Here is a 13827-nt window from a genome sequence, read left to right as displayed (position 1 = left end):
GGTGTGGGGCACAGCAGGACTGAGCAGGGGTGTGGGGCACAGCAGGACCGAGCAGGGGTGTGGGGCACAGCAGGACCGAGCAGGGGTGTGGGGCACAGCAGGACTGAGCAGGGGTGTGGGGCACAGCAGGACTGAGCAGGGGTGTGGGGCACAGCAGGACTAAGCGGTGGTTTGGGGCACAGCAGAACCGTCAGTGACATGGTGCACGGCGGGGTGCTTATAAGCAAATCTGTTGTTTCATGGCAGAGGAGCTGGATTTTATGTAAAAAAAAAAAATGTTATTTTTGGAAAACTCCTTTAACTATCGGTCCTGGATTGCCGTAAAGAATACATGTTATGGAGGGGGCGTGGCCTGGCTAATGGAGAGCTAGGACGTGCAGTACTTGCGCTCCGTCTGCCTCACGGCATTAAACGCTCTTAAATAGGCATCCACCTACCAAATTACTGCAGGAGACAAGGATGGGAAAGAAGAAGGGGGGCACCAGCCTTTGCAAGCCCAGAGATGAGGACCCCGGTCCGCTGGACCGCTATATGACCGCCGGCGGGGACCGCCGCAAGCAGGAGGGGGAAGGCGGGAAGCCATCAACCGCGGAGCCGACCACGGAGGCCAAGGAGAGAGGACCTCAAGCGGCGACCACAGCAGCAACTACCGCGGGGGGCAGGCCCCCACAGAGAACCGACAGCCTCACCAGACCGGTGCGCTCGACAGCGACAGCGCGGCACCCGGACGACACCCAAGATGGCGGCGGTCGCAGCACGGCGGACCGCGAGCGCCCGCGAACACCGGAGAACGCGGGGTCGGACCTGGGTGAGAACAATCCGGCTCCCCTCCCACACCCGAAACCCCACTCACCGCACAAGGCACTCCAGACACAGGCGCCAAGCCCGGAGGATCCGCAGGCCGAGCCGGAAGTACAGGCCCGGCGGCCATTTTCTTGTAGCCCTCCACCGGAAGTGAGGGATCCAGCGAGCTCACGGCCGCGGAGGGAAGCGGCGGGAGATCCCACAGCACAGCAGAACATTCCCCCAAATGTAGGTACAGGGGAGGGGGTCAGGGCCAACCCCACCACCATGCGGGAAGCCGGGCCGGGGCAATATGAACCCGGAAAGGAGGCGATATACAGAGAGGGGGCAATACGCAGACCACCGCCCCCACATCCCAGGGACACCATATCAGATGGGGAAGAAGAGTGGGCTGCCTCACCGGGACCTTCTTCTGGACCCCTGAAGGGAGGAGGAGGAGAGAGGCCCTCAAGCCACATAAACAAAAGGCCCAGTACAGGGCAAGCCCCAGAATCCCCCGCTTATGAGACCATAAGAGAAGGCAAGGCTAAGGGGAGAATGCCGCAGCCACTGATATCCGGCGGGGAAGCCACCGAAATCACCCCCACAAATCCCTTGTCCCCCAAACAACAACGAGGGGGACAAACATCAGGCACAAGGGCCCATCACGATTTTCATGCGCAGAGAGAAGGGGAAAACCCAAAACGCCCAAGCACAGACACCACAGATAGTTGGGATTGGAAGGAACACCTTAGGTCGATCCCCACCAGAGAGGACCTGGACAAACACTTTGCCCAGTTTGCCTCATCACAAAAATCAGCTTTGGAGTCCCTACAAAGGGAAATTCAACAAATGGGGCACCGCATCAGAGAAACTGAGGAGACCCAAGACCTAATGCTCCAGCACCTAAACGAACATCACGACATCTTAAGCGAGCACGCTTTTCAAATAGCTGAACTTGCCAATCATTTAGATGATATAGAGAACCGTCACAGACGGAACAATTTAAGAATCCGAGGACTGAATGAAGAAATAGAAAACAAACACCTAGAGGCCTGGGCCATCAAGTGTTTTGGGGAACTCCTGGAAAGACCCCCGAATGACCCAATAGAAATAGATAGGATACATAGGGCCCTGGGCCCCAGGCCTACAGACCCAGATAGACCTAGAGATGTAATCTGTAGAATACACTTTTTCAAGGAGAAAGAAGAAATTCTACGCCAGATCAGGAATAAAGGACCGATCAAATTCCGAGACAGAAACCTGCAGTTCTTACCGGACCTCTCCAGAAAGACTCTTCAACAGCGCCGAGCGCTCAGACCATTGCTACTACTGCTAAAGGAAAGGGAGATCCCATACCGTTGGGGATACCCTTTCCAACTGATGGCGGGCTCGGGGAGAGAGGGGGCAGTCTTTAGATCTCTGGGAGACCTTCCCAAATTTCTCACGGCACTCAAGCTACCGACGGTCTCACTACCAGAATGGCCAAAAATGGGGGCCCCTTCACTCACCCCCCCTAGGGGGCAATGGCAACCAGTGAACAACAACCGCAAAAGGTCAAATGCGAACAACCAGGAACACCCCCTAAAGACCCGCACTTAATGAAACAGAAACAGTACGTACCCAATACGGGTCCCCCCCGAGGAGCACAAGGCAGCCCTGAAGAGACATAAACAAAGGGACATATATCTCAACAACCACTCCACAAGAAGCTACTGACTCTGGGTGAATGGGACTTATATCCCGCTTCAGAGTTCGGGACACACTACGAATTTGGCATCGGAGCAGACGGACTCTCTCACCAGGGACAGTCAGACTAGCAGTGACAGCATACCCTCATATCCTGAGATACTTAAATCCCTTTCACCTCTCGAATGTTTAGTCTGGTTTGGCTTCCCTCCTCGGGGGGGGTCCTCCCCTATATTTCGTTACTTTGTCTTCTCTCTCCCATCGCTTGAGTTTTTTCTTTCCTTTTTTTCTCTCCTTTTTCTTTTCTACAAAGGGATGGATGCCCAACATGTTGTTTTCAGCCGCCGTGGGGGAGGGGAGCGGGACTCAGATTCGACCGGACCCAGTCACCCCCCCCACTAGGGACTACAGCCGCACACGGCTGTACAGACGATAGTCGTTTGTTAGTAACCAAATCTTGTCCACCCATGAGACCAAAGCCGGCAATGTTAATGTATCTTCAAAAGTGGATGCTTGTTTTTTATGTTTCCCCTCACCCCTTTACCCTTATGTGTGATCCCTTCCCCCCCCTATTTCAGGCCACCCTCCGAGGTGAGATATTACCTCCAAGAATTAGAAGACCACCAACACAACCTCCTCATACTATGAGATGGCCCGACTAAATGTCTGCTCGTTCAACACAAAGGGTCTGAACTGCCCTAATAAGCGTAACCAGGTGTTGTACAGGCTCCACAGGAAAAAGGTAACAATTGCTTTACTCCAAGAAACGCACTTCCCACGTACGGGTCCCCCGGACTGTGGGAGGAACAAATTTTACCCGGTATGGTTCCATTCCACACACCCAGAAAGCAAAACCTGTGGAGTCTCCATAACATTCCATAAATCCCTGAACCCCGTAATCTTGTCACAAGAGATAGGGGATGACGGGAGATACATTTTCCTTAAGGTATCCATGGCCAATAGAAGTCTCACAATTGCTAACATGTACTTCCCCAACCAGGGTCAAGTGGGCTTTGCTTTGGAGACTCTCCGGAGACTACAGGAGTTCGCGGAAGGTACACCAATCATCCTGGGAGGTGATTTTAATATGTGTATGGACCCCCGGCTAGACTCCTCCACGGGACGCTCCGCACTCACAAGAGCAGCTATACGTAAAGTTCAGAGAACACTTGTGAGTATGGACCTGATCGACTTATGGCGCACTCTCCATCCGGGTAAGCGTGATTACAGTTTCCATTCCATGGCACACAATACATATAGTAGAATTGATTATATTTTCATATCGCATAGTTTACTCGATGGGGACCCTCTATGTTCCTTAGATGTATTTTTGTGGTCAGATCATTCACCAGTGTTTGCATCCATGGGCCCGGGAGAGGGGGAAAGGGGCATACCTACATGGCGTCTCAACGACAGCTTACTCAGGGACACCATATGCTTAAATGAGATAAAAAGAACAATAGAAAATTTTAGAGTTGATCACGCAGTGGACCCCACACCAGCCCCAATAAAATGGGAAGCCCTTAAATGTGTGTTAAGGGGCGTGTTCATCTCCCATGGAGCCAGGATCAAAAAAGAGCAAACAGCTAGACTCACCGAATTAATAAGGGACCTAAACGCCAAAGAAACATCAAATAAATCACGGGCTACTGCTGCCCTACAAGTCGAAATTTCGGAATTGCGACATAAAATATTAGACGTTCTAGATCAAAAAGCCTTGGGGAGGAAGGATAAACTTAAAGCGGGTTATTATGAATATGGGGATAAGAGCGGTAGATGGTTAGCTAGAGCGTTACATCCTAGGACGGCACACCCACATATTCACCATATCAACTCAGCGGAGGGCAGACGGTTGCATTCTCCGAAAGATATACTAGAAGAGTTCCGCCTTTATTACTCAAAATTATATAACATTCCCGAGACACAGGCCACATCAGATGCTCAACAGAGACAGAGGATAGAGGGATATCTTGATCTCCATCTATCGAGGCATCTCTCCTCGGAGGAAACTTTGGCGCTGGAAGGGGATATGGAGGCAGAGGAGCTCAAACAGGTGATTCAAGGAATTAAAACTGGGAAAAGCCCGGGACCTGATGGGTTCTCACCGGGATTTTACAAGGTTTGCGGAGACTTACTTTCAGACTTACTCTTGAGGGCCTTCAACACTATTTCCCGGGACCATCCCTTACCACCCCAGGCTCTTCAGGCCCACATTGTACTAATCCCTAAACCCGGGAAGGATCCCTTGGCGTGTGGCAATTACCGACCGATCTCGCTCATTAACTGCGACCTCAAAATCTTCTCAAAGATCATAGCCAACAGAATAAATACCTTGATACCACGACTCATACATGGGGACCAGGTGGGTTTTGTCCCAGGAAGGGAGGCTAGAGATAATGCGGCCAAGACCCTGTCCTTGATCGATTGGGCAAAAAAGAAAAGATCTTCACTCTGCCTGCTTTCTGTCGATGCAGAGAAAGCATTCGACAGGATCAGTTGGAGATTTCTAGAAACAACGCTGGAGAGGATAGGTCTGGGGCCTAGAGCCCTGGCTTGGATCATGGCGCTTTATAGGAACCCCTCGGCCCAGGTCAGGGTCAACGGCAAGCTGTCTACTTATTTCAGGATTAGGAATGGTACACGGCAAGGGTGTCCCCTTTCCCCCACGTTATATATAATGGTGATGGAGTCTTTGGCCAACGCCATTAGGAATAATCCCTCAATAAAAGGGATGCGGGTGGGAAGGGGAGAACATAAGGTCTCACTCTACGCGGATGACCTACTAGTTTACATCACAGAACCACGAATAGGCCTCCCTAATATCATGCAAGAATTTATAGCCTTTGGCAAATTGAGCAATTACAAAATTAATGCCCAAAAGTCAGTGATCCTCAATGTGTCGATTCCTAAAAGGGAAGCGGATGAACTGGCCTCAGCCTTCCCGTTTCTATGGAAAGATGATTCATTTAAATACCTAGGGATACAAATTCCGACGGATTTGACTAGGATATACGAGCTAAATTATAAGCCAATCCTACGGACATTAGCAAGAGATTTAGAGAGATGGTCGGGGACGCCTATGACGTGGTTTGGGAGATTGAGCGCAATTAAGATGGACATACTCCCGAGACTGTTATATATTTTCCAGACCGCTCCGTGTAACCCCCCGAGCACCTTCTTCGATAAACTGCGAGGCCAATTGCTTAAGTTCATCTGGAAAAGTGGTTCTAAAAGACTTAGTCATAAAAGTCTAACCAAACCAAAAGATAAGGGCGGACTGGGGTTTCCCGATTTTCGCTGGTATCACAAAGCGACAATTGGAACTTTCATATTGGATCTGTTCCATCACAGGGAGGATAAACTCTGGGTGCACATAGAAAACAATAACAACATTTCTGAAACCAGAGGGGTGTTCTGGATTCCGGGAAAGGTACACTGGGAGAAGGTAGAGATATCATTTATGATGAACACATTGATAAGGGCTTGGAAAGGGGGATGCAGGATCTCGGTCCCGGGGCCCCTTACCCCTCTGGCTGGAAACCCAAATCTACGGGCAACTCTAATGACACGAAACCTGGAGTTCCTACCCCCAGGAGTAGAGGCTAGGGTGGGGGAAATAATAGAATCAGGGGACACACGGGATCTGGGGTCCCTGAGGGGACCTGGAGGGGCGGCCCCGGGCTCATGGATGCAATACCTACAGATACGTAGTTATATGGGTGGGATTAAACCCTCCCAGGGTTGGAACATGACGCATACTCCCTTCGAGAAACTTTGCTGTGCCTCGGAAACTCCTAAACACACGGTATCAATACTCTACAATCTACTAGTAGAGGAACATCTTGGAAATCACCAACCCAGATGGATAGGCGCGTGGGAGGAGGCACTGGGCAGGTCTTTCCCGGTGGAGGCATGGGGTAAGGCATTTCAGCTTACCCACAAAATGTCAATATCCAGCAGGCTTCAGGAGCTAAATTTCAAGATCATCTCAAGATGGTACCTGACCCCAGAGAGATTACACTCCTTCTTTCCCGCAACTCCGAACATCTGCTGGCGTTGCAGAGCTGACACCGGTTCAATGCTCCATATTTGGTGGGACTGTCCCATGGTCACACCCATATGGCAGGATGTGAAACACCTATACGAGAGAGTGTGTAGAGAGTCATTTTCCCTGACACCCGAGTTGGCACTTTTGTCCATCGCTCACGAGAAAGTTCATTTGTTCAAAACAGGTTTGCTAAAATTCTTTATCATAGCCACAAGGCAGGTGATTCCTAGATTTTGGAAACAGAGTGTAGAGATTCCCAGAAGTGCATGGGTGGGAGCGATGGATGAGATTGAGAGATTGGAGAGACTCAGAGTGGCGGAAGATCCAACAGGATATGATAAATTCTATCGTACTTGGGCAACCTGGATAGATATACGAAATACACCTAGGTTTTCGAGATGGCTAGCAACAGGCAATTGTGAGTGAACGTGTGGTATACATACAGTACATGTATATAACAACTGATACAATTAAGAATGGATCCTGGATGGCCTCCCCCCCCCCCCCCCCCTCCTTACCCTTCTCCCCTTTTCCTTTGTTGTCTTCCACCCGTCGGTGTGTACCCAACCCCCCTTTGTTATCGTTAATTATGAGTATCAATACACATAGGAAGTTTATTCAGTTCAAGAAGGTTTATTGGTGATTTTGTACAAGATATCTGAAAACGTTAAAGGTTGCTTTTTTATATGATTGAGGTGTACAATATCAGAAAGCCTTCCTTTATGTGTTATAATCTTACGTGTTATGTTTATGAAAAAGCAATAAAATGTTTTGGAAGAATACATGTTATGGAACATGTGTTATCTTCAGATTAGTGGCCGTTCTAAAATACTTGAAAACATACAAAGGACATATTTCATGCAGCCGAGAGGGAATCTGATGCCAATAGGAACCTAACAAGGATGTGCTCAGTCAGCGCACGGAACGTGTAGCTTCATGTATAATTGTCAGATTTGTATACTTGGCCAATAAACAAAAAAAAACAGACTTTGTTCAAATATCCATTGCCTATTCCTCGGTTATCTGGGATCCGCGCCACAGCCCCATTTCATGTCTTCACATCACAGCAATGCCGTTGTCTTGTTAGGGTCCTTGATATGTTGCGGATTTGGTGCAGATCTGCAGCAGATTTCTCCCTTTCATTTCAAATTTAAATCTGCTTCAGGTCTGTACCAAATCCACAGCAAATCGGCTCTGTGTGAACACAGACTTATGCCCCTGTTACACTGAATGAGATTCTCTTGGTTTCCTTGTGAGAGAATTACCCCGTATATCTAGCCGTATCTACCCCTACCTGTAGCGCTGCAAACACCCCGTTACTCGGCAGCCATAAAGACTGCAATTCCCCATGTTCTCCTAAGTGAAATGTAAGACTCTAATAGAAATGTAACTTGGAGGCAGAAATTGAAATAATTGTTTTTTTCTCCTCAGATTCGTGATTCCAATTGCAATTATGAGGCCTTTATGAATGTCATTAAGTTAAGTGACAATATTGGAGAGTTGGAAGCTGTGAGGGATAAAGCTGCTGAAGAATTGCAGTATCTCCGCTCATTAGATACTGTGGGGGATGGTAAGTAGTGGCGTGGGGGTTATTGCACTATCATGACTGTCATTCGGTTATAATGTTGTCTTGGGACTGGAGTGTCGTGGGCAAAATAAAGTCAGAAATGCATCCACTCTATCTGGGCGTTATCTTATGAAGGTGGATGGAGCCGTCTGCGTATGCCCAACCCATTCTGCTAATTTTATCACGTTTTAGGCCATATTCACGTGGCCGTTATTCTCGCGCAAGTTTTGTTCATTGTGAGAGTCATAAAACCCATTATTTACAATGAGTGTATTTACATAGGTTTTTTTCTGTCTCAGCTATGCTGCAAGATAGAAAAATCGCAGCAGGTGCTAATTTTTGAAAGATCCCACCCATTTTCTATGATGCGACAAAAAAATAAATAAATAACATTGTACTCGCATGCAAGTGCATTTTTTCCCTCTATTGAAATAACGTTTGATTTTTTTCACGCACATGAAAAACACACTTACACGCTGTCTGTCTTGAAAAGCGCATCACACCTGCATAGAAAATCGCATATTGACCAGCACGATATTGGTCAGAGTATCTCTGACTCATATTGTGCTTCTCTGCGTGAATACAGCATGAGGCTCAATGTACACGGGTGGATTTGAATTGCGGGGCACCCGCACGGAAGATCCGCAGTTCAAGCCTCCCATAGGAAACCATGGGCGACCGCACTTGAATTTTAACATGCGGATTTGTTTTCAGGATTCCATATGCTGAAAACAAATCTGCATGTCAAATTTTAGATCGGTTCCAGCACAGACAGCTTCCGCAGTACAGACCCGGACAGGTACGCAGGGTGGCCAGCGGCGGGCAGGGTCGGATTCTGCTGCAGGCTCCCACACTCTTGGCATAAGCTGGGTACATGGGGGCCATGGACACCTTTAGCATGTGTGTTGCCGGTTTTCCTGGTTCATATACTAGATGTGAACTGAGCTGAACTTGCATTGTACCTGAGGTGGCAGTCACTGTCCTTATCTAAGGGGAATCCCTGCGACCGAATGATGGAACTGAACAGTGCAGGACAGACCCCGTTGACTATAAAGAGGTCCATCTGTCCGCTTTCCGCCCTGCTGACCAGCGTTTGGACGGAAGATGTGAAATTGGCCTAACTAAAATGAACACGTCAGAAGAGCTGAACGCTCCTTTTTAGATCAGTATTATAATATATCCTTTAAGGGTTTGTAAAGACTTTGTTAGTGAATTATGTTATATAATCATTAGCGCTATTGAATATTACATTGCATGAGCTATTTTTATGTCCATGAGACCAGGATTAGAACCTGTTTGTTTAGTTGTGAGTGTGGAGTCCATGATTGCACGCCATGTGCCGGTGCACGCTCCGTTCTAACCCTTGTGATCTCTTGGCATTACCTCACTCTTTTGGCTTTAGAGTTTATTATTGTCTCTGACATATGCGGCTTGTAAAAATAAAATCTTGTCCCCTCCTGCATTGGAAAGCAAAGTGCAGTGTGATCTCATGGGCCTGTGGAGGGCCAACGTACAGATGATATAGGTGGACTGAAAATACATCACTTGTTCTAGATAGAAGTGATCGTCTCAAAGATTTACTTAATTTTTTTTCTGCGAAGTAGTCCCAGCACGGCTCCTTACCTATTGGGCAAGGCTTGATCACCAGAGCCGACGTTCTCGTCGTCATGATTCTCCTAATAGGTTTTTTTTTTATTCTTTAGAACAGGGAGAAAAAGTGGAAAATCTCACAATCAGTTGCTCAGAATGTTATTTTTATACATCTACTGTCCTTGTAAATAAAGGCAGCTTTGTACAATGTGAAAGCCTTTTACTGGCCTTGAAAATGTCTATTTTGTACTTTTTTCCTCTCTTAGATATCAACACTATAAAAAACCAGATCAACAGTTTACTGTTCGTGAAGAAAGTCTGTGAAACACGAATACAGAGGTTGCAGTCTGGGAAAGTAAGTTTTTATATATCCTCTTTTTGTAGCTTTTTCTCGCCCTTCTGTTTTGGGCCTCATGCCCACAGACAAAGCAGGATACGCCCGTGGATTTCCGCTGCGGAAATACCGCGTTTAAAAACATGAGTGCCTGCGAGCAATCGCCTAATTCCACCACGGAAATCCCAAGGTCTCTATTAATGCTATATTAATGGAGACCTCCCGCACGGGAAAAACGTGGTGAATTACAATATGCCGCAATTTCTTTCCCGCGATGGAAATCTGCAGCAGAATCACGCATGTGAGCACTGAGCTATTAGGTTCAATAGAACCCAATAGCAGCGGAATTCTGCTGCAGAAACCGCTGTGAAAATCCGTTCGTGGGCATTAGTCCTTGGCCCGTGTAAATGTCTGAGCTGCTGAAAGGAGATTCCCTTGAACCCCTTGGTGACATGCACCCTAAATGCATGCTTCTCGGAGCTGGTATTGGACGCCCAGTGCAGTCCATCTATGGCATTGTGATCACGGGGCATTAGATTTGTGCCCACACAATCGCCTGTGGATGGGAAAGAGCAGGGGTGTCTGTGTGTTTTAGCCGCCACTCTGCAGCAATGACTGAGATCGGAGAAAAACGTTGATCTCCGCTTGTAATACTGTGGTCAAAAGTGATTGTGGCATTAGAAGGTGTATTGCTTTTACTTGAGTATCAGCTTCTGCAATGGAGATTGCCAGGGCAGATGGTCTTAAAGGGGTATTTCAGAGAGACTTCCCACGCCCACCACCAAAAAAAAAACGGGTGCAGTACGAATATGATAGAAATCAGCATATCTGTAGCAACTTTATACATATTGAACATGACAGGTTCTCTTTAAAGCAGGTCGTCTTTGCTGCTTATCTATTTAGACAGTGTTTTATGATGTGTAAATACCTGGGAGCGTTATACAATGTTGCTTTTTTATACAGGAAATTGATACTGTGAAGTTGGCTGCAAACTTTGGAAAACTTTGCACAGTCCCGCTGGACAGAATTCTTATACACAATGTTGCACTACAGTTTTTTATGGGTGAGTGAAAATCATACATATCCTCTTGCTTCTCATAATGAACCCCTTAATTGTGGAAGTATGCATTTTTCTCCTAATACCTTTCAATAATTAACCTCAACTGTACGTTGGGGCGTATTCATGTTAGGGCTAGTCCATGTATTTCATGGATAGCACTTAGCCCTCATTGTAGCCTATATAGACAAGAAACGTTTCACGTGGACCAATGGTTAAGCACACCTTTTGAACGTACAGTTCAGTTGTTAATGTAGGCTATTTAAAAAGATGCCTACCATTTTTGCATCTGTACAATCTGTGTAACTGCTTCACCTAGTTGGCTGTCCTGAAGCTGGAATGAATTCCCCAGCAGGCTCATCCTGGCTTTATGGGCTCCCTACTCTCACCATCCCTTTTCTTAGTATTAGGCCGGACTCATAGAGTTGTATGATTACCGCGTATTACGCGTGTTATGTACGCCCGTGGGATACATGGTAACTCATAGGCAATCAATTACATTGCCCTACGCAGTTCTGTTCACAGCGTGTCGGAATTGCATAATAGGCGAGCGCAAAAAAGAGCACAGCATGTTCTATTTTGCTGCGTATATACGCACGATAAAGCCCGTTGTTCTCTACGCAAAAAATAGAAATCGCTGCAGGAAGGTGGAGGAGGGTGCAGGGAGAGAAGCGGGAAGGTGGAGGAGGGTGCAGGGAGAGAAGCAGGACGGTGGAGGAGCAGGACAGGCAAAGAAGTGGGAAGGTGGAGGAGCGGTGCAGGGAGAGAAGCGGGAAGATGGAGGAGCGGTACAGGGAGAGAAGCGGGAAGGTGGAGGAGCATGCAGAGAGAGAAGCGGGGAGGTGGAGGAGCATGCAGAGAGAGAAGCGGGAAGGTGGAGGCGCGTGCAGGGAGAGAAGCCGGAAGGTGGAGGCACGTGCGGGAAGCTGGAGGAATGTGCAGGGAGAGAAGCGGGAAGGTGGAGGAATGTGCAGGGAGAGAAGCAGGAAGGTGGAGGAGCGTGCAGGGAGAGAAGCGGGAAGGTGGAGGAGCGTGCAGGGAGAGAAGCGGGAAGGTGGAGGAGCGTGCAGGGAGAGAAGCGGGAAGGTGGAGGAGCGTGCAGGGAGAGAAGCGGGGAGGTGGAGGAGCGTGCAGGGAGAGAAGCGGGGAAGTGGAGGAGCGTGCAGGGAGAGAAGCGGGAAGGTGGAGGAGCGTGCAGGGAGAGAAGCGGGAAGGTGGAGGAGCGTGCAGGGAGAGAAGCGGGAAGGTGGAGGAGCGTGCAGGGAGAGAAGCGGGAAGGTGGAGGAGCGTGCAGGGAGAGAAGCGGGAAGGTGGAGGAGCGTGCAGGGAGAGAAGCGGGAAGGTGGAGGAGCGTGCAGGGAGAGAAGCGGGAAGGTGGAGGAGCGTGCAGGGAGAGAAGCGGGAAGGTGGAGGAGCGTGCAGGGAGAGAAGCGGGAAGGTGGAGGAGCGTGCAGGGAGAGAAGCGGGAAGGTGGAGGAGCGTGCAGGGAGAGAAGCGGGAAGGTGGAGGAGCGTGCAGGGAGAGAAGCGGGAAGGTGGAGGAGCGTGCAGGGAGAGAAGCGGGAAGGTGGAGGAGCGGTGCAGGGAGAGAAGCGGAAAGGTGGAGGAGCGGTGCAGGGAGAGAAGCGGAAAGGTGGAGGAGCGGTGCAGGGAGAGAAGCGGAAAGGTGGAGGAGCGGTGGAGGGAGAGAAGCGGAAAGGTGGAGGAGCGGTGCAGGGAGAGAAGCGGAAAGGTGGAGGAGCGGTGCAGGGAGAGAAGCGGAAAGGTGGAGGAGCGGTGCAGGGAGAGAAGCGGAAAGGTGGAGGAGCGGTGCAGGGAGAGAAGCGGAAAGGTGGAGGAGCGGTGCAGGGAGAGAAGCGGAAAGGTGGAGGAGCGGTGCAGGGAGAGAAGCGGAAAGGTGGAGGAGCGGTGCAGGGAGAGAAGCGGAAAGGTGGAGGAACGGTGCAGGGAGAGAAGCGGAAAGGTGGAGGAGCGGTGCAGGGAGAGAAGCGGAAAGGTGGAGGAGCGGTGCAGGGAGAGAAGCGGAAAGGTGGAGGAGCGGTGCAGGGAGAGAAGCGGAAAGGTGGAGGAGCGGTGCAGGGAGAGAAGCGGAAAGGTGGAGGAGCGGTGCAGGGAGAGAAACGGTACAGGGAGAGAAGCGGGAAGGTGGAGCAGCGGTACATGGAGAGAAGCGGGAATGTGGAGGAGCAGTGCAGGAAGAGAAGCATTGACGTTATCAGATAGGGCATATTCCACAGGCTCTAGGTGGGGAGTAAAGCCCATACAAGGTGGCTTGCAGTAGGAGATGGGGGAATCGAACCGGATGCTAGTGATAATTTAAAGATTTCCCCTGGCATGTCTGTGTTAGTACATACTGGTATTCCCCATTAAATAACAATTCTGGGGCATCTTTTTTTGGACCTTTTGTGTTGCGCTGTTTCTCTATTATTCCTTTTAGAAATTTATGCAACATGTAAATAGGATTGTCTGAACGGCGGGAGTTTAGCCATGTGTTATACTGTATGTGTCCATGGCATTGGACAGGTTATGGTGGCTCATTGTTATAATACAAAATGTACCTGGCATGACTGCATACATAGTAATACTGATGCATGGGATTTGTGCTGGACAGGATATTGTGGTAATGGAGGGCATTGGAATAAAACTCGAGTCCTGTACAATTAAAACCCTATTGACGTTCTACCGCTAAGACTAATTGTTTCAATGAGGCGGTCACTCTATGATCATGTGCTCGCTCATCCGCAGCACTGTGCTCTTATT

At 49.0% G+C, this 13827-nt stretch overlaps 1 protein-coding gene across 2 annotated transcripts in view; it reads left to right on the top strand.

The window, feature by feature from the left end:
- SNX13 (sorting nexin 13) overlaps positions 1–13827 on the top strand; it is a 117177-nt gene that overhangs the window by 66155 nt on the left and 37195 nt on the right. For both annotated transcript variants that reach the window (XM_066585354.1, XM_066585353.1), the window contains exons 10-12: positions 7952–8090; positions 9944–10032; positions 10975–11074. In XM_066585354.1, coding sequence (XP_066441451.1) covers positions 7952–8090; positions 9944–10032; positions 10975–11074 — 328 coding nt within the window. The remainder of the gene's footprint in view (positions 1–7951; positions 8091–9943; positions 10033–10974; positions 11075–13827) is intronic.

This window comes from Eleutherodactylus coqui, chromosome 12 (assembly GCF_035609145.1).
Source record: "Eleutherodactylus coqui strain aEleCoq1 chromosome 12, aEleCoq1.hap1, whole genome shotgun sequence".
Taxonomy (NCBI): domain Eukaryota; kingdom Metazoa; phylum Chordata; class Amphibia; order Anura; family Eleutherodactylidae; genus Eleutherodactylus; species Eleutherodactylus coqui.
Note: the sequence above shows the minus strand (reverse complement) of the source record. Positions and strands in the feature narration are given on the sequence as shown.